General features: G+C 38.2%; 1 protein-coding gene across 6 annotated transcripts in view; it reads right to left on the bottom strand.

Annotated features, from left to right (window-relative positions):
• Nucleotides 1-21,887, bottom strand: part of LOC147022880 (uncharacterized) — a 192,483-nt gene that overhangs the window by 29,944 nt on the left and 140,652 nt on the right. For 3 of the 6 annotated variants that reach the window (XM_085887807.1, XM_085887803.1, XM_085887808.1), the window contains 4 exons: nucleotides 20,546-20,672; nucleotides 16,538-16,714; nucleotides 15,155-15,563; nucleotides 14,147-14,216 (listed from right to left, as the gene is read on the bottom strand). In XM_085887807.1, the coding sequence (XP_085743933.1) occupies nucleotides 14,147-14,216; nucleotides 15,155-15,563; nucleotides 16,538-16,714; nucleotides 20,546-20,672 (783 nt within the window). The remainder of the gene's footprint in view (nucleotides 1-14,146; nucleotides 14,217-15,154; nucleotides 15,564-16,537; nucleotides 16,715-20,545; nucleotides 20,673-21,887) is intronic. The other 3 variants (XM_085887804.1, XM_085887805.1, XM_085887806.1) reach the window with 3 other exon arrangements.

The raw sequence follows: 21,887 nt of genomic DNA, 5'->3' as shown, positions 1-21,887 counted from the left end.
AACACCCCCTTTGTCGCTGAGGTTTATAGTATCCTCCACCAAGATAATACTTTCACCCTTGTAGTATGGGGAAAGGAACATCCCTTCCCCTGTAATTATTTTAAATTTTCCCAACTCGTGTTTCCTCACAATAACCATCGTATTTATTTATTGGAAAACTTCACGTAGGTGAATTCTGATGGATATAACTTCTCCATTGAAAGAAATCATACAATTATCTTGGTTGGTTATCCTAAAATTTACTCTGTGTATGGTTTTTCTTGACACAGGGAGATAAACCAAATTTTTGGGTTCCATATTGAATTTATAACCAATTGGAGTTGAGTATGCACTGAATGAAAATATTGTATTTGTTTATATTCCATCATTATAAGCACCATCAATCAAATCACAGTGAATTAATACCGAGTTTATTCCTGAGGATATTTGAATGACATTATCACTGTAAAACGTCCCATTAGTTTCAATCTTTTTTGAGGAGAAACCCAATAACTCACTAAATGAATTATCAATTGTGAAATCAACCTTGTCGTTATTTTTAACTTTAATCGTTGATTGTGAAGTATGTTTTTGAATGTCTATAACAATATTTTTTGGTTCATCACCCTGTTCTTTCATAAGACGAGTAATTTCGGAAGATATTTGAGAAATCTCATATGGAGCCTGGTGTTGGCGCAGTGGTTAGGGCAGCAGCTTGGGATCCAAAAGGTCCTGAGTTCAAGCCCCGTTGGACCACTGAATTAATACACCAGGGGATTGACTCAGCCTGTCATCCTTCCAAGGTCGGCGAAGTGAGTACCAGTGTACTGGGCAGGTGTATACCCTGGTTAAAATAGGTGTACCATATCCCTGTGTCGTAAGAGGCGACCAGAGTTGCGTCAGGAAGGGCATCCCGCGTAAAACATGTGCCAAATCACTATGCGGATCATACGGATGATCCGCTGTGGCGACCCCGAAAGGAAGCAGCCAAAAGAAGAAGAAGAAGAAGATTTGAGAAATCTCATATGCTCCGGGTGAGACTGTTATCGTTTTGTATCCACTTCCGGGATTATAACTAAACTTGTCATTTTTATCAGTTATATTAAATAAGGTATTATAAGTTTCCATGGACAATAAAGATGCCTCATATTCTTTTGTTGTGTCAAGTTGTAGTGGGTATGGGAATGAAGATGTGTGGTCGCTTGTTGTGAAATTAAAACTCAGGATTGTGCTTCTCATCTTATTTAATATGAGATAAAATGTCTTTATATTGAGATTTATTAATTATTTTCATGTTCATCAACTGGTCTAAAATGGCTGATACTTCATTAAAACAATTGTTATTTCCACCCTTCTTACCACCTAACACCAATAACAGTCTATCAATTAATTGCGATGGGTCATTTGGAAGAAAACTAATACCTGAACCAAGGATACTTAAAGCCTGAATAATGTTTCTCCTTCTCATTTTTCCTACTTTTACCAGAAATACTAACCCTATAATTAAGAGTGTTCAGAAGATCAATATATACTCTATCATCATTTTTCATATCCAATGGTTTATCAATATACTTTGATTCATCCCTCACAGTTGAACCTTGTCTTCCATCTTTTGTGAGAAGAAACATTAATCTCGGAGTTAGTTTAACAGGGGGTTGAGCAGAACCCAATAACTTTAATTCATCATTAAATATCAATACCTTTTCTTGAACAAGATGAAATATTGCTGGTTGTTCTGTTGGAATGAGTCCTGCTTTGGTTTTTGAATCCGCTGAATATTCATTGTTTTGAAGAGCATTCACAATATAATCAGGGGGTCGATTACTCTCTTCCAGTTGTTGAAATAAACCTTCATCATCATATTCTAATTCTCCTATATGCTGTAATTCTTCCTCTGTCATTTGATCAAAATCTTTTAACATTTGAAGTTTTTTTAGGAGTATATTCTACTGTGGAAGCCTGGTGTTGGCTTAGTGGTTAGGGTGGTGGCTTGGGATCCCAGGGTCCTGAGTTCAAGCCCCGTTGGCTGCTGAATTAACACCAGGGGGTTGACTCAGCCTGTCATCCTTCCAAGGTCGGCGAAATGAGTACCAGTGTACTGGTCCCGGTGTATGCCCCGGTTAGAATAGGTGTACCATATCCCTGTGTGTCGTAAGAGGCGACCAGGGTTGGCGTCAGGAAGGGCATCCGGCCATAAAACATTGCTTCAAGAAAAAGCCAACACCTGCACAGCAGGGAAAATTGGCTGTAAAACGGTCATTTTATTTTTTATATTCTACTGTGGGAACTGTGGAAACATCTTTCATTTTTTCTTGGGAAGTTTTTAAAAGTAGTTTAAAAAATTTCTCTTGTTTTCTTTCAAATGCTTCTTCGCCCGTTAGTTTCTGTCTGCGTTTCTTCTTTATGTCTTGCTGTTGTTTTACACCTTTTGAAACCAACTGTTGATGTTCCTTAAATCTTCTTGCTCTTTCTTTCGCATCCATTTATTTATTGGAAAATATCATTTAATGAATTGTAAAGAGCAACAGGGAAATTTTCCTTTTCTTCATCAACCAAGTAGATGTGTTCAAATAAATCCTTTTCTTTAAATATTTCATCAAATTCTTTATTAACATTAATACGAGTTGTAATTTCTTCTTCACTAATACTTGCATCTCTGCTTTTCATACGTTTGCGTAGAGTTTCTTGATCAACATCAAAACCGAATGATAAAATCTTCACTCCGCTCAGATGTTTAATAATTTGTCTCGTTCCATCTGGATTAGTTTCTAATATCCCAAGACCACCAGATTTTAGTTTCCTTAACTCACTCTTAAAATGTGAATATTTTGTTGTACCAAGAGAAACCTCCTCAAATATTTGATCTTCATTCCTCAATCGAATATGCTCCTCCACTGAAATATAGTGATAATCTTCACCTTTTACTTCTCCAGGTCTTATTGCTCTTGTTGTTGTTAATACAATGGGTATCACAGGGTGTTTTTAAAGTAAATTTACAATATTCTCATTTGTACTAAACAAGAACCTTGATTTATGAAAGTTTTTTTCCAGAAGCAGATTTACCCACAAGATTTATAATAATAGTTATCATTGAGATGTAATTATTTATAAAACAAAAAATATATCCCTTAATATCTCATCTTGTTTCACAACAATATATTTATATTTTTCAGTCGTGTGCTTCATATATTCCCCAAATTCCTTTTTACTACATAATGTAGAACAATTGTCTCTCCAAAAATTGTTTGTATATATTGAATTTAACTTGAATAAAATAAAAGTATTAGCATTGTTTCTTATTGAGCGACGAGGAAGTTGAAAGTATGATTGACTAAGATAAATACAATTACAAGAAGAATGTCTCCCTCTTGTGCAGTAGCGATCCATTACCATTTGGTTTCTCTCATTAACACAATCATCAAAGATAACGAGGTTCTTTTTTGATTTATCCAAATCTTGGGGAGAAGGTATATCATCCGTATTATCACTAAGAATATAAGTTATCAGCTTTGATTTATTTTTATATCTGTGTATCATAAAATAGTTGTATTATATCTTCAATGTTGTAATCATTTCGTTTGTTTTGAAGTTTAAATAAACCGATTATATCTTTTTGAAGACCAGCATTAAAACCTTGTGATAGCAGTTGATACTCAGGTTGAAAACTCGACTTTGTGAATATTATTAAATTGTCATAATCTAAAATGTTGGGAGTCAGGAGCATCTTCAAAAGTAAGCAGGTTTTTCCACATCCGCTTGAACCAACTATGAGACATCTTCATGAATTTGGAAGATTTTTATGATTGTTAAATTTTATCTTATTTTCCCAAATGGGTAAAAAATCATTCATTTATATATTTGGAAAACAGGTTATTTAATTTATTATTGGCTTTTTTAGAAACTCTATATTTTATCCTAAGTTCAGGTTTAATTTCAAGATAATCCATTATTTTACTTAGGCAATATCTTGTGTTGATATTTCCCTGAAAATCACATCCATGAATAAGATATAACAACAATCCTTTGAACATTTCTGTAATACGTTCAGTTTCTTCCCTTGTAAGGAAAGGTGTGTTATCACCCTCATACTTTACATTCATTTCTCTAATCAATCTTGTAAAGTAATTCATTTTTGGTGTAAATCTGAAAGAATTATTTTCCTTTTTAAATTTTTTATTTCATTAAGTGGAAGATAATCACAGAATATACATTGTTTATTGGCTTTTGACTCTGTGTTTAATCCCCGTCTTTCACACGCAGGACAATTCTCAAATTTGTCATATGGAGAATCAGGGAAGTCTGGAATATTTATAAAGTAAAACATTCCTTAAACTGAAATTCATCTCTACTTTCAGTTGCATATTGACTTGTATTTAATAATATTACCATCGATATCTATATACTTTTTTTCATTACCAGATTCAACTACAACATTTTTTATATTAAAGGTAATTTTAAAATGATCCTTTACTACTATTGAACGAAATGTCATTTCACCTGATATATTAACATCCTTTATTTCATCAGGATTTACATCTTTAGGGATGTTGAAAAAAATACAAATTTCTCCTTGCATATTACAGATGGTCTTATCTTTTCTTTCTAAAGCTTCATCCATAAGGTTTTTGTTTTTTGATACTTTTTCTTGTTTCATTGCTTTTTCTAGTTTTGAATATATTACCAGAAGGAGGAGAAACTTTTGCTAGAGATACTTTAATTGATCTTCTTCCAGGTATACTAAAAGCCCTTCCACTGAAGGAAATTGAAGAACTCATCTTATCCACCATAATTGTTTTTATCCAATTGTTGTTATATTTATCTTTGTTCAATTTTACATCCTTGACATATTTCTCAGTATCTTTTACAAATGAAGAGATTGATTGAAACTTGTCTTTTGTGTCTTGAAACATTGTATTTATTAAGTGAAAAAAGTTGGAGGAGAAATGGTTTTAAGCACACATTCACCAATAAATGAAACAAAATTTTCATCAAGAAAATTTTAGTTTAAGTAAAGTTTCATTATATAAATATGGTGAATACAACGTACTGCGATGTTTGTAATCGCGAATATAAATATTAGAAAAAACACCTTCAAACCAACAAACATACATTTAATCTATTTCATCAAATATCTCCTCTTGAGTTGGAAAGAAAACATTGTGATATCTGCTCAAAGGATGTTTTGAAGAGTAGTTATAATAGACATCTTCAATCACAAAAACACAAGAAAAATGAGTTTAAAGTAAAGGGAGACTATTATATTGAAAACACTGATGGGGCATTTAAAGGGCATATAAAAATAAGGATTTTTCAATTTGGAGAACCCGGTCCATCATCAATAGCTGAATCAATTGAAATAGTGAAACCTGATGTTGAAAAAGTTATAAGAAAGACATTAAAAGAAATGAAAACTTTAAAGTTTTATATGGGAGTGAAAATTAATATGAAAATACAAGATGAAGAACAAACTCCTTATATGAGAACAGATCTTCATTTTATAACATAATTTCAAGATTTTTTTGAATGGTGGGGTTTATGAAGAACAATCAAGACAAGAGGAGGATGTTGATAATACAGAGGTAGGAAGTGGATTTCATCTTTAGAAAATCATCTTTTTAGATATACACATTCTAAAATCAAACCCTCTTAAAGCTTCTTCTTATATTGAATTACCAAAAGAAATAAAACTAAAGAAGGCAGTTGTTAATATTAAGAACAATGATAATAAATGTTTTCTCTGGTCTGTTCTTGCTCACTTACATCCACCAAATTGTAATTCAGAAAGAGTAAAACAATATATGAAATATGAGAATACCTTGGACATTAAAGATTTTAAATTCCCAATGCCACTAACAGATATTCCTAAATTTGAGAAAAAGAACAATCTTTCTATTAATGTATATGGATTAACGGATACAAACAAAGTTCAAATATTAAAAATTTCAAACAACTATGAAAATGAAGAAACACATATTGATCTTTTAGATTTTAGTGTTGGAAAGAATTCACATTATACATACATCAATAATTTATCAAGATTAATCTCTTCTCAGGTATTCAGAACAGCAAACAAAATATATCCTTGTAAGCGATGTCTTAATTCATTTCATACAAAAGAACGATTAGAACAACATTCAAAATATTGTAGTAATCATAAATCAGCTGTAATTACAATGCCTAAACCTAGTGAAAAGATTTCTTTTGAAGATTATAATAAATCTATCATGCACCCATTTGTGATATATGCTGATTTTGAATGTATCCTAAAAAAGATAAATACTGCTTCTCCTAATCTAAAAGAATCACATACAAATAAAGATCAAAAACATATTCCTTGTGGTTTCTGTTATTTTATCAAATCATCTGTTGGAGAAAAGTAGAATAAACTTGAACATTATAGTGGAAAAAAAGCTTCACAAGCGTTTGTAATACGATTAGAAAAGGATTGTATAAGACCAACTAAATTAATGAAAGAAACAAATGAACCGATGAAATTAACTGAAGAAGAAAAATTAGAATTTAGAAAGAACAATATCTGTCATATTTGTGAGGAGGAAATTGAGGAGTCTAAAGTTAGGGATCATTGTCATCTTACTGGTAAATATAGAGGTCCCGCTCATTCCTGTTGTAATCTTAATTATAAATTTCCTTCTTTTATTCCAGTCTTTCTTCACAACAGCGCCAACTATGATACACATCTATTTATAAATGAACTTTCAAAAACACCAGGGAATATTTCTGCTGTAACAAACACAAGTCAAAAGTATATTTCATTTACCAAAATGATATTCACAAAACCTTTAACTCGTATTCGGTTTCTCAATTCTTACAAGTTTATGGGAACACCACTAGCCTACCTAGCATCAAATCTTAGCTCCACGGGGTCTTTTCCAAATCTTAATTCATTCTTTCCAAAAGAGGAAATTCTCACTAAAGAGGAAATTCAGATTAAAGAGAGAATTCAAAGTAAAGAGGAAATTCCAATTAATGAGGAAATTAATGAAGAAATTCTAACTGAAGATGAAATTCCAATTATAAAGAAAATTCAAACAATGAATGAAATTCTAACTAAGGAGGAAATTCTGATTAAAGATGAAATTCTGATTAAAGAGGGAATTCTAACTCGAGAGGAAATTCAAACAAGGAATGAAATTCAAAGTAAAGAGAAAATTCTTCCAAGTAAGGGAATTTATCCTTATGATTATATGGATTAATTTATGAGATTTAAAGAAACACAACTTCCTTCAAAAGAAAGTTTCTATAATAACCTTTATGAAGAAGAGATAAGTGATAAGGAATATAAACACGCACAAGAAATTTGGAAAATATTTAAGATAAAGAACCTTGGAGAATATCATGATTTGTATCTAAAAACAGATGTTTTATTGTTAGCTGATGTGTTTGAAGCTTTTAGATCACTCTGTCATAATAAAAATTGTTATGGATTAGATCCTGCCCACTATTTCACAGCTCCTGGTTTAGCTTGGAGTGCAATGTTGAAAATGACAAAACAAGATATAGATTTAATCAGTGATGTTGATATGCTTTTAATGATTGAGAAGTCTAAGAGAGGTGGAATATCACAAGTATGTTCAAAAAGATATGCGAAAGCAAATAATAAATATCTTCCAAATTATGATAGTGAAAAAGATAGTAATTATTTGATGTATTTTGATGCTAATAATTTGTATGGATGGGCAATGGCTCAATCTCTGCCTTATGGTGAATTAGAGTGGGTGGAAGAAAAGGATTATGAAAAGGCTTTGATGAATATTGTTATTTCTTCTCAAGAGGAATTGAATGAGGAAGAAGAAGGTTATTATTTTGAAGTTGATTTGAGGTACCTGAGTGATCTTCATAATAAGCATAAAGACCTTCCTTTTGCATGTGAGAAAGAAACCCCAAAGAAAGAATGGTTAAGTGATTATCATAAAAGTTTTAATATTAAAGGCAAATCAACAGAAAAGTTATTAACAACATTCTCTGATAAAGAGGGATATGTTTTGCATCAGAGAAGCTTAAAACAGTTTTTGAGAGAAGGATTGAGAGCAGCTAAAATTCATAGAGTTTTAAAATTTAAACAAAGTCCTTGGATGAAAAAGTATATTAAATTCAATACAGATATGAGAACAAATACAAAAGTAAAATTTGAAGGGGAATTTCTATAAGTTGATGAATAATGCTGTCTTTGGAAAGACAATGGAGAATGTTAGAAACAGGCAAAACATTAGATTTGCAACATCTTGGAAAGAAGCTTCTAGATTGATAAATAAACCAAGTTTTAAGAGAGAAGAGGTTTTTTCAGAGAACTTTTCTGCTATTCATATGGAAAAGGAAAGTATTGTAATGGATAAACCAATTTATATTGGAACAGCAGTTCTTAATTTATCAAAGATATTTTTGTATGATTATTTGTATAATGGCTTAAAGAAAGAGTATGGTGAAAATGTTTCATTGTTGTATATGGACACTGATAGTTTTATCCTAGATATAAAAACTGATGATGTTTATAAAGATATGAAGAAAAATATTGGAGTATATGATACAAGTAATTTTAGTAAGAAGAGTGAGTTATTTTCCAAAAAGAATGAAAAGGTTATTGGTAAGTTTAAGGATGAGTTGGGTGGAAAAGTAATGAGTGAGTTGATTGGATTGAGAGCAAAGGCATATGCTTATAAGTATGGTGATCAGATTGATAAGAGGTTAAAGGGAATAAAGAAATATGTAATAAAGAAATCAATAACTTTTAGAAATTATCATAATTGTTTGATGAATAAGAAATAAGAAAAAAGGAAAATGAATACAATAAGAAGTTATGAACATAACATATATAGTGAAGAAGTAAATAAAAAGGCATTCGGAGCCTTTGATGATGGAATAGATTGTGTTCCATATGGATATTGTATGATAGAGTGTATAGAATAGATTGTGTTTTAACGATGGGAAGATGGGTGCGGGTTTTTTAAGGGCTACCGCCGCGTTTTTCACAATATATAAATGGTCAAACCAAGTATTAATCAAACTAAAGAGTGGAGAAAATCTCAGTCTTGGTATATAAATGGAAAACATAATGAATGTGAAAAATATCAAATAAGTCTTATTGAAAAAATAACTAAAACAAAGGTAAATAAAACAAATAAGCGAATCATTTTAAAAACTAGTAAGTTAGAGGATGTAAAGAAAAAAAAAATATCCTTGAATGGACTGAAAACTTTGATGGTTATCAATTGAACAATGAAAAAACAATTTACTATAATCTCAAAATGATATGTGGCTCAGGAGGTGGTCAAACAAGAGCATTCAGAGAAGTTTATCATTTCGTAATGGCACAAAAGGGGTATCTTAAAAAATATAAAGATTCAAATGTTTTGTTTTTAAATATTTTAGATGGGGATTATTGTGCAAAGAAAATTAAACTATTGAAGGAATTTGAGAATTAACAAATCTTGAAAAGGTTCAATGAGTAAGCTAAACAATATGCATCGGTTATTTGAAAAAGAGTGTCCCTAGGCTTACATGTTTCAGATATTTCTTTAGAATCACCTTTAACAAATCACTACTTTACTACTTGAACAAATCTTTATCTTATTGCATTGGTTATTTGAAAAAAAAGTGTACCTTGGTTAAAAGGGGAGACAAATAAATATACCTTGGGAGAAAAAGGGGGTTTACTATTTAGGGGAAAAAATATGAATCGCTGAAAATCCCCCATTCATTTGCATGGGGAAAAGTGAGCCAGAATCAGTATATTCACCCTACTTGTGTGTGTGTATGTATATGTGTGTGTGTGCGTGTGTGCGTGTGTGCGTGTATGTGTGTATACACGTATGTGTGTATGTGTGCGTGTGCGTATGTGTGTGTGTGTGTGTGTGTGTGTGTGTGTGTGTGTGTGTGTGTGTGTGTGTGTGTGTGTGTGTGTGTGTGTGTGTGTGTGTGTGTGTGTGTGTGTCGTTGGTTGTTATCTCCATATGCAGGTTTCAGAAGATGGAATGGAATCCTCCCAGGTATCGAAGTATCCACCCCCATTTCAGTTAGGGATCATGATTCCGCTGGACCAAGCGGTGAAGTTTTCTGTTCTCAAAGTTTTGTTCTGAGGGCTTTTTGCCAGGATCGTCACCAGGCCCCAGACAGTCTTCAAGTGTAGTTCGTTTGTCGTAATATTCCCAGGGATCGTTTTGAAGATCTCTGTAAGGTTCTTCTTCATCATTCCCGTTGCTCCAATAATCACTCTTCAGCTTCTAATATCAGCACTCTTCAGCTTCCAAGATCTTTTGACTTCATTTTTGAGATTGTCGTATTTCGTTTATTTTTTATACATCGTCAAGGCTCGTGGGAAGAGCTCATGCACTGAACAGATCAGATGTAACAGACAAAAACAGGACGCAAAACATGACGCAAAAGGAACAGTAGAGACGATGTAAAAGGAGTAGTAGAGAGATGGGAGAAACACCAACGGCAGAGGTGAAAGCCAATATAGAGGACAATGTGTGTGGGTAGGAATGGGGGAAAGGAGAGGATGCATGGGGTGGACAAGATGGAAATGGAAGTAAACTCCAAAGAGGGAAAACCTGGAAATTTGGAAGGAGGGATTTGGTTGGGGTGACAAAGGGGGGGGGGCTTAATGAGGGTAGAAAAGAACATGGTTTTGGGGACGATCTGAGATGGTGGTGAACAGCTGTCTTGAAGACCTGGACGGAAGAATGAGATGGAAGAGGATTTGGAAGTTGGTTCCACAGGCAGGAAAAAAAAAAGAAGAAAAAAAAGAGAGTAAATAAGTGGGGTTGAGCAGTGATCCTGGATTTTGGTAGTTTCAGCAGAAGAGGGTTGATGGTGCACTGTGTGAGCCTTGCAGAAACCTGGTGGAGGAGGGGGGTGTGAGAAGCAAGCACGGAAAGAGCAGAGAGTGCAAGACCAGAAAGGAGGCGGTAGAAGACAGACAGACCACACCGACCAGTCTGTGATGACGAAGTGATGGGCCCATCGACTCAGCTTCATCGTGGGAGATTCCAATAATCTTAAAGGCCTTGGTGATTTTCTTGATTTCTGCACTGTTTCGGCCAAAATTGCTGGGCACTGACACCTCAATGAGGAATGTTGTTGTTTTTTTTCCCGAAATATAGTACTATATCCGGTCACATTGCTTTGTTTTCTATGTTCACCCTCAAGATGGTATTATCAGATCGTACATGAGTGTTACTTCCTTGTTTTCAATTATCACTTTTGGTTCATGTTTAAATGAGTTTTCTGGAACTCGGATATTGAATTTTTTGCAGATGCGCCAATGGATTACTCCACATACCCTGTTGTGCATTTGTCATACCTTAGGTGTCATTTCCCTGGTCTCTGTTTATGCTCCGACTGAGGCGAGTGATCTCACCGTGAAGGATGCATTCTACGCCAGGCTAGAGTCTGTGGTTGATCAGTGCCCCAGACGAGATACACTTCTAGTCTTGGGGGATTTCAATGCATCGACTGGAACTGATAGAGATGGTTATGAGACGTGTGTTGGTCCCCATGGGTCAGGAACTATGAATCAGAATAGCACTAAGTTCCTTGACTTTGCAAGAAGTCATGGACTTAGGGTGGCTGGTTCATGGTTTCAACGCCCACAAGCTCATCGCTGGACTTGGTATTCCAACGCTGGCGGTGCGGCAAAGGAGATTGACCATGTCCTCATTGATGGTCGCTGGAGGATGATCCAGTACTGCAGGGTCTACCGGAGTGATCAGTTCCTCAAGACTGACCACAGGCTTGTTGTAGCAACTCTAAAGCTGCACCTTAAATCCTGGAGAATGGTACCATCCCAGCCTAGGCTGGATGTTGGCAAGCTCAGGGATGAGAGAGTAGCTGAGGAGTTTGCGAACAGGCTGAGTGGACACTTGGGGGGTCTGGGTACTTTGGGGGGTCCTGAAGAGTTGTGGAGTGCCTTCAAGACCACCATCCTTGATGTTGCCGGTGGATGTCTTGGAACTCACCGCAGGGCAAAGAAGAATTTTGTCTCTCAAGGGACACTGGATACCATTGACCAGAGTCGCAGGGCAAGGCTGAATGGCAGAGCTGAGCTGTTCAGGGAGCTGAGGCGTAAAACTGTACGTGCACTGAGGATGAACAAGGAGGCCTATGTGCGAGGAATCTGTGAGGGGGTAGAGCATCACCTGTGGACAGGTGATTCTCGTCCTGCTTACAGGGAAATTCGTGCATTGCGTTCATCCAAGCCCATCCCTCGGCGCACTGCAGTTAGAGCAGAGAGTGGTAGGCTCTTGACAGAGGAGTCTGAAGTGAAGGCCCGCTGGGCCAGTTACTTTGAGCGGTTGTACCAGGCTGATCCCCCAGCTGTCGAGTTGGACGTCAAGGGTGTTACAATCCCTGTTGCTGACCCTCAAATCAACTGTGGTCCACCTTCGCTTGTGGAAACACGGGCTGCGGTGAACCAGTTGAAACGGGGCAAAGCTCCAGGGATCTGTGGCATCCATGCTGAACTTCTCAAGGCTGGTGGAAATGCTGCACTCGTGTCGTTGCATGCAGTTTTGTGCTCTGCCTGGAACACAGGCATCATCCCAACTGATTGGAAGAGGGGCCTTGCTGTTCCTCTCTGGAAAGGGAAGGGTGATCACCAAGACTGCAACAACCACCGAGGGGTGACGCTGCTCTCAGTGCCGGGCAAGGTCTTTGCTCAGATAATTCTTGACAGGGTTCGCCACCATCTGATTGAGCACCAGCGTCCAGAGCAGTCAGGCTTTACACCAAAGAGGTCAACGATTGACCGTATCCTTGCTCTTCGTGTCCTCACCGAACGCAGACGAGAGTTTCGGCAGGGGCTGCTTGCAGCCTATGTTGATCTCTGCAAAGCGTTCGATTCAGTGAATCGGGATGTCCTCTGGAGGATTCTTGGTCTTCGTGGGGTGCCAGCAAAACTGATCGATCTGATGTCTGAACTCTACTCTGGTACTGAGAGTGCTGTGAAGTGTGGTGGTACCATCTCTGACTTATTTCCAGTTGTTACTGGAGTTCATCAGGGGTGTGTACTGGCCCCCCACACTTTTCAGCACTTGTATGGACTGGATTTTAGGGAGGATGTCGGAGAGATCAAGCTGCGGTGCATCGTTTGGGAATGTCAAGATCTCGGACCTTGATTTTGCAGATGATGCAGTCATCTTTGCGGAGACTTTAGATATCCTTTTGGGAGCCCTCGAGGTGCTGAATGAGGAGTCGGAGCTGCTGGGATTACGGGTTTCTTGCGTCAAAACTAAGATCCAGGCTTTCGGTGACATCTTGAGTGCTGCTGTCCTGTCTGTGTCTGTTTGTGGTGAGGATGTTGAGGTCGTGGAGATATTCACTTACCTTGGCAGTGATATTCATGTCTCTGCTGGCTGTGAGTCAGAGGTCAATAGACGTCTGCGTCGGGCCTGGGGAGTCATGGATTCACTGGATCATGGGGCGTGGCGGTGCCGGTACCTGTGCGGGAGGACGAAAGTCCGAGTCTTCAGGTCCTTGGTACTTCCAGTCTTGCTCTATGGATGCGAGACTTGGACTCTGACCAAGGATCTGAGACTTAATTCCTTTGCTAGCAGGTCTCTTCGGAGAATCCTTGGCTATCGCTGGTCGGATTTTGTGTCCAACGAGCGGTTGCTGAGAGAGACTCGGATGAGATTTGTTACCTGCATAGTCCATTAGCGTCAGTTGCGGCTGTATGGACATGTGGCTCGTTTTCCTGACGCTGATCCTGCTCACCAGATTCTCTCAGCGGGGGAGTCTCCTGAGTGGAGGAGGCCAGTGGGCCGACCACGTGCCTCGTGGTTGCAGCAGTTTGACCATCATCTCAAGGAGATGGGGATGGGCCTGGCATCTGCCTGGGGGATGGCCAGACGGAGGCCTCTGGAGTACCGGCAGAAAGTGGACGCAGCGACGTGCTGTTCTGGCACATGCTCCCATACCTGACCTGACCTGATGTTGTGACATGAGTGTTTTTTTTACATCCTTCCGAGTCTATCCATGGTGTGTGTGTGTGTGTGTGTGTGTGTGTGTGTGCGTGTTGAGGAGGGAAGAGGTTGGAAGGAGATGGGAATGAAGGATGGGAGGTAAAAGGGATTTATATAACATCTTGACAAGAGGAGTGGAAAGGGGGTGGGGGGGGGGACTTAAGTCAAGAAATGAGGCTCAGACTTACGGCTCGATTCCAAGCGAAGCTTCTTCTGGTAGAGCTGGAAATGTGTTGGGGTTATCCAAATCCAAGTTGTCTGTTCCATATGGCAATGGGGAAAACAACCAATAATGGAATTAAGGGTCAGGGATTACACTTCACACAGAAAAGAGACAAGATACAAAAAACGATAAACCATTGACAAGAACGTTATGCAGGACACTATAAACATTGTAATTGCAATAGTAATTAAGATAAGGATTGTGTTTTCAATTGACAAGTTTTAAAACAGCGCTATAGTAAATGAAAAACAGAAGCAGACTTAAGAATAGCTGTGAATAAGCCATTACACAGAAAAGGGGGATATTACTCATTTATCAAAAGTGAACGTTCTCATCTTTGAATAATTTTAGGAAGAATTTATTTATTTACGTATCCATGGTGGGGTGAAGGGATGGGAGGCAGATGAACAGTTATATTGAAAAAAAATTAAATTGACAAAAGGAAGACAAAGGGGAGAGGATAAAAGAGAGAAGCTTGTTGAGAGAGAGTAAAGAGAGAGAGGAGGGAAGAGGTCAGGAGATAGGATTATAATAGGGTTGGGAATTGGGAACAGGTAGGACTTAAATGAGGGAACAGAAGAAGGCAGTCATACATTTCACCAATTTTGTCTACATATAAGGTTGATGGCCTGTTCTCTTTTAGTGTTGTCTATAATATTCGAATGATGTATCAATCGTGTGGTTAAAGAGACAACCAGCTTGAGATACACTCCTTCGTAGATGAACTTGGTTTTCTTGACCTAAATATAATCTTTGCTTTAAACTACTTTTTAACCCTTTAGTTTCCAGCAAACAAATAATCCACCCATATTGCTCAATTTACCAAGAGATATGAAACGGCTTTCAATTGTGAGAGGGAAAAAAAACAACTATACATTATACATATTTATATCGGCAGAATAAATCCTTAATTTAAAAAAAGATTCGTTTTAAATGCATTGGACACTTAATCAACAAACAAACAACTACATACACAAGCGGCCGAACAGAATGCGGGGTGTTGGTGGAGGCTTGGGTGTCATGAGGTTGCTTGGGGTGCCAGACATCAGGGCTGAAAAATACAAGCCAGAACCATGGCGTATAGGGCTCAGCATAGGTGGAGGGGTGTATGGCAGTCCCTCAGCAAGCTCCAACATTTTCGGGGAGCGCAGATGACTCTGGAAAAGCGTGGCCACTTGTGGAGTTGGAGGCCCAGCAGCACGGAAACTGGTCGATAAAGGTGGTAGAACAAGGGGTTCAGGCCGCGGACGTTGCTTGCGTTTCGTGGGAGTGGCCGGCATTTTGGAGACTGGATTGAATGACTGGCAATTAAGTGAGAGATTGGTGTGAGATGTTGAGTTGTTATTGTTCTCAGAAGTAAGCAGCCAAGGTCTCATCTTATCCTTGGGTTTGGGAATGAAAAGCAACAATAATTCGATCCTCACAACATTACTGTTTTTGTTTCATATCACAACACATAATGAATTAAAAAACACACTCGTACAGATGGAAGTCGTTAAACATGTGTATGGAAAAATTTTCATTATTTCATTGAGATAATTTACTGTGGCATGCACATCTGCCACACATTAACTTTCCCACAAAGGAATGTGAGACTTTTGTAACAGCAATAACAGGGCTATGCCTGGTGTTGGCTTAATGGCTAGGGTTGTGGGCTCAGGATCCGAGCCCCCCCCCCCCCCGAGTTAAAAAATCCCGCTCGGCCATTGAATTAATACCAGGTGGGGTTGACTCAGCCTGTCATCCTTCCGAGGTCGGCAAAATGAGTACCAGCTTGCTGGGATGATTGAGCCATTCGAGTATCCTGCATCGGAGTGGTGACCTATCAAGGATTGTGCCCAATAGCCCTGGAGACTGCTTCGGCAGCACCAATGCTCTGTACAGAGTATGGCCACAATGGATGGAATAATCGGGCTGACAGGATGGCCAAGAGGTACGCGTACTCACCTCTAACCTGTCAAGCCTGGGTTTTAATCTTGACACAGTTATAAAATTGTCATATTGGTGTTTGACAGGCAGGGTGTTTCGTCAATGTATGTGCCGTCCTTCGGATGGACGTTAAACGAGAATTCCGTCTGCCAGCATTCATTGGTGGATGTTATCGTTTCCATGGTGTTCTCTGTGAAGAGTAGGCAAGCTATCGCTGGTATCATGAACAAATTCCAAATTCCTACCCAAACCAGCAGAGGGCATTGCATAAGTGGCACAGCCATGCCCTCAGCAAATGATGCTACCCTGCCGCCTTGTGCTGCATGCAAATGAAGAATAAGAGCAATAATGAAGGTGTGTAATTATTGGCATTGCAGAAGGCAGTGGTAGAAGAATAGCAAACTTGATGACAAATTTCAGCCCTTACCCCTGCTTTCATGGCTGGGCTCAATGAAGCGGTTTCACAAGGTGGGGGTGAAGGGGAAGGAGATCCAGGCTCTGGTTTGATAGCTATAGATCCCAGTACTTGGCCTCCATTCGGTGCAGATGAAGAGATGGGAACCGTTAATAGTTCACAAAGCTGTGGCTTTAGATTCTCACTCTGCTGGGAAATAAAATATTTAAAAACGGTCATGTTAAGGTCAAGTCCCGAAAACAAAGTTAAAACTTAAAGTTGCACTGCCAAAATCGTGTAAAACCTTTTTTGGTATGATTATAGTGACTTGTAAATAATACACCAAGAACTGAACATAGTTTTTAGTTTCAATTATTTTTAAGACATTAAAGTTTAGAAATTCAATCTGGCTGGTCGGTACAGGCCCTAAAAATTCTGGACAGAACCTTAAGGCAAATTGCATAATCCATGTGACGTCATCCAGGAACGATTGTTTTAGTTCTGCAATTGATAGACATGCTGTTGTACATTGTCAACAAACAGTTTCGGTGACTTGAGCTAAGAAAAACCCGAACAGCTAAGAAATGACAGCACGACTCGTTTCAGAATCGCAGACGTCATGGAAGTGAATCTGAGGAAGTGTTTTCTGATGTAGAACTTTGTGACGATTACGCTGTAATGAGTGCTGCAAAGCCAATTAAGCCACATATGTATGAACGCGAGGTGGAAAGCGGAGAGATCCTCGACGATGAAATGCCAGGTATTCATAACAATCGGGGAAACATAGAAGAAAGACTCGACAAAAATAACTGGTAAGTAGCATTGATGTATAAATCATGAATTCAAGTTAGAACGGTCGAGTTAAAGTAGTATTTAGATGTAACCGTTTTCTGTTATTCTTGGAGTTATGAAAAATTGAATACGTTCATTTTGAAGCAAATGCCAAGGTTAGGCCCTGTACAATTATCATTTAACATCGCATGGCCAGCGCAGCAGCAAGGTGTAGTGCACTATATGTTCATAAGGAATTCCTTTGTGCAACGGAGTTCCTCAGAGTTATACAAACCATTAGTGGTACGAGTGGGTCCACAATCTCCACACAACTACACTGAGCATAAGGAGTGGTCGCACGCTCCTATATGAACTCAAAGAAGGAAATGAGACTATTTGGCCCATCATTGCCTCGTTGTACTCCCAAGAACTTGATTTAGCTGCAATTTTAAACAACAATACAATTGTTCTTCAAATATTAATGGATACAAGGGTGACCATTGTAACATTGTGGAAAAGGTTCCATGACTCATCATTAAGGCCTAAGGAATTGCCTATATATTTTTCTTGCTCAACTGAACAAGTGCAAAACCAAACTGTCATGTTCTGGTCGTGATGTGTGCTACATCAACAATTGGGAGCAACAGAAGAAAAGACGGGCAGTCGAACGCATTTAGAGAAATCAAGTCTGACATCGCTGTCTGTCTAATGCTGATCTGAACACACATACAATGATGCAAAGTTTGACAATTTCATTGTGAGTACAATTCGGTCAACTAAGAGCACCAGCAGAGATGGTATCGCTGTATAGATACAGTTTGAAGGTACACTATGTGACAATGACGCCAAGTACTCCTCACCATACGAACTTGGATGCGTTCCAGGAAAGTAATGTGTTTCACAAAAAATATTTTCCAATAGGCATAGTGTTATAAATTAAAGATGTGTTCCTGAGGGAATGATGCTCAGATACTTTGTGCAACCAAACCAACCCTAATTAAATATAAAAGACATAATAACTCGGTAATTCAATGCAGAACATCACTAAAGGTATAATTAAATGAACACCCACCATAAATATATCACAATATCGGAGAAGAGGTTGTGGGTCGAGACCTGGAGATGTGTGGGTGGGGAGGGTGGGGGGTGTTATTGCGGTGGTGAGGAAGGACCGTCTGCCTCCTTGTCTGAAGACATCTGCATTGTTGGTGGTGGGCTTGCTGGGGTTGATGGTTTACAATACAATAGTGCTGTATTATATCCATACCCTTCACATTACAATGGAATAACGACCTTCAGTCATCCTCGAGAGCACATACGCTTCCTCTTCCATTCTCACGGTCGAAGCACATACACGTTACCCCTTTAAACGTGGCAAAAATATGCATATCAGTCAAAATACATGGCATGTAATGAAAAGTGTTCGTTACTTTATTCATTGTGTATCAGCAAAAATGAGTTAACTGGAAGCGCGTATAGCAAGGAGTGCCTGCACTTGTTTCACATTTTAAATTTCAATGAGAAACATGTGATACAGCAGTCACATGTAAGGGAAAATGACTAATCTCGATTAATAATGCAAAACGTGGTGTCTGTCCGTGTATTCGTCTGTGTCCCATTTTCGGCGGCCGCTTCCTGCACCACGTTTGAAAAGCTGCGTACGAAGGCAAAGCTCAACATTCACTTCTGAAATTATGGGAGAACAGGTATGAATAATGTTAATGTCTCTTCCAGTAATCTTTAAAATAAACATGAACATCTGTATTAAAGTATATTTATGATGCTCTTTTCTTCATGGAGTAACACAATTTAAAATAGCTACATTTTGCCCTCTTTTGAGACAAATTCAACCTCCGCAGCCCAATGTTGCACTACCATTTTGCAGTTGGCAGTATAAATAGTTCAGAGCTTTTGGCTTTGACAAGAGTGCAACACAATTAACCTTTTTAAAGTCCATGAAATTATTATTATTTTGTATGCAGCTTGTGGTTGCCGGTTACATCATTGCTGGGAGGGCGGCTGTGCCGTTTCCGCAATTTCCCGTTTCTATTACGCTGGTACTCATTTTGCTGACCTCAGAAGGATAACAGGCTGAATAAACCCACCAGGTGTTATTTATTGGCAAGACAGGGGCTCAAACTCAAGACCCTAAGATCGTAAGTCAGCCACCTTTATGGTTAAGCCAACACCAGGCTTAATTAAATAATTTAAATTAATAGATTTACTCAAACTTTTCTCGTCAATGGGGATGGGTACTTTTGCTTGTTCTTTATGCCACAATGTAAGAGTGATGGTACTGAAAGGCGAGGGAACAATGTATTTCCATCCCTGCATTGTTTCTTTACTTTGGTTTTTTTTTTTTTTTACATTATTGCAATGATCATCATTATATCCATTAACTTTGTGAATAATTTAGATACAGTTTCATAGTTTCTTAGATTTTTGTAATGCCAATAAATTATAATTGGTTGGAGGTGAATGTTGTTGGGAAAGAGGTCTCATAATGATATTAAGTGATATTTTGTGGCTGCTGAAAGACAGCACACTAGCACAACCTATTCATATTCTGTCTGGTAAACTGACACTAATTGGCATCAGAAAATGTCATGTTTTTAAACATGGTACTCTTCTTCATAGGGAACAAACTATTTAGGAAAAGCTTCATTTATTTTATTAGAATATAGATACGCAGACGTTTGACGACTTTCAACACACAATGCATTCATCACAGCTCAACACCCTATGCAGGACAGGTAGCAGCACACCTTTCAATGGTTTTCAAAGACAAGAGCAATGAGGAGTTCCCAGTTTGACACCAAGTTTGGCCAAAGCAATGGGGGGGGGGGGGGGGGACTTCCTTCTTGCAAAATTAAAGAAACAAAAAAAAAGATATAAAACATAATTATTTGTTCATAGACTTATCATATTGAGAATAAATTAGATTGTAAGCCAGCACAATTTCGTCGTTATGCATGGCGAAGAAAGGGAAGGAGAAGGCCTCAAATTTGTAAAGTCCATTTTCTGCTTCTTCCATGGTTTCTTCAAACTTTTTCAATATTCTTCATTTTTCATAGTAAGTTGAAGGTAGAAGAAAACGCTATGTACCTGCTGTCGTGCTTATGAGACAATTGGATAATTAGACAAAGGTTGATCCCGCACTCCCGGATAATATCACATAAACTGTCAATTACAACGTAGCAATGAAGATATTTAAAGCTGCAGTTAATGAGAGAATGGTGGATTTGATACGGACATGCACGGCACTCCCACCAGTCGGTCAGGGCGCAGACGGGCACTGTGCAGCCGCATGTGGCCATTGAGGGCAGGCAGGCTACGGAAGGTGCGGCAGCAAAGTGAACAGGTGAGACGTGGAGAGGCTGCAGGTTGAGAAGCTCCACTAAGATCAGGGAATAGATAAAAGGAAGAGAATGGCAGTGGAAGTCAGAAGTAATCAGGAATACAACAGTAAGAGAAATATAGAAAGAGGAGGGGATCAGATGAAAGAAATGTTTAAAATTAATCAGCAGGAATGAAAACATGAAGAAAAAAAAAAGCAACGAGTGATAAAGATTAATCATCAACCAATGAATAGCAGATTGTAGTGAAGGTAATTAATTTTAAGAGGGCTTTCGTAAAACCTTTGAGTCATCCATTTATGCTCTTGCAATTGGTGTTGAAACATTGAATGCAAATCTGGATCAACTTATATAAATTAGTGAAATCCGTGCACTTGTGGAATCTTTCCAACATCGGAGTAGTCGTAACTTCCTTATTATCGTACTGTACAGTTCCTGAGATGAACTCCACTATAACTTATTTAATGGCCCTAAATAATCTCACCTTCATGCCGGGTCAGCTGAGGGAGAAGGTCTGGCCCAAGTCTTTCATGAACTGACTGGCCAAGACCGACGTTCGACTGAAGCCAATTTGGGCTGAAATTTGGAATTTGGTTGGGGCACAGTGAATAATTTGCCTACCCTTTGCAAAACACAGCAAGATGTTCCCCAAAGGCAACTATTTCCCAAAGTTTGGTGTTTTCCCAAATCTCATTATTTTCCAAATCTCAACTTTGTCTATCAAGTGTTTTGATAATTTACATCTCATTTCGAAAATTGAACGTTTTTGATGAAGTGTTGCAAAAGAAAAAAAGCATGACATGTTTTATTTAAACTCCATCATATAAAGGGAGAAATAATGGAAAAGATAGTGAAGTTCAAGTTTGTAGCCAGTTCCTAGCCATGTTTGTTCAAGAGCATCAACACTGCTGATCAACCTCCCAATGTATCAGCTAATGCTGTTGCTTATAGGCTGCTCCTCAACTCTAAAGTTTCCTCAACTTAGGAGGCTCGCCCTGAAGTCCATAATGAACTCTCCAAGACCTTTCATCATCTCATCCTACATTTCTGCTTTCTTCCCCCTACATCAAGGCTGACATTGACACTGGCATGTCCTTCACCAAAGCAAGTAAAGCAGCAAGAATTGATGGCATCTATCTTAAATTCTTGAAGAACTTGAGACCTCACGGATGCAATTTGTTGGCTTCTCTTTTCACTAGCATCCATGCAACTGGAGTCATACATTCAACCTTGAGAGAGGCTGAAGTCATTACCAT

The sequence above is a fragment of the Eptatretus burgeri genome, chromosome 7, assembly GCF_056783735.1.
Source record: "Eptatretus burgeri isolate ZD-2024b chromosome 7, Ebu_testis_v1, whole genome shotgun sequence".
NCBI classification, from domain to species: domain Eukaryota; kingdom Metazoa; phylum Chordata; class Myxini; order Myxiniformes; family Myxinidae; genus Eptatretus; species Eptatretus burgeri.
The sequence above is the reverse complement of the archived record's forward strand: the minus strand, read 5'-3'. Positions and strand labels throughout refer to the sequence as shown.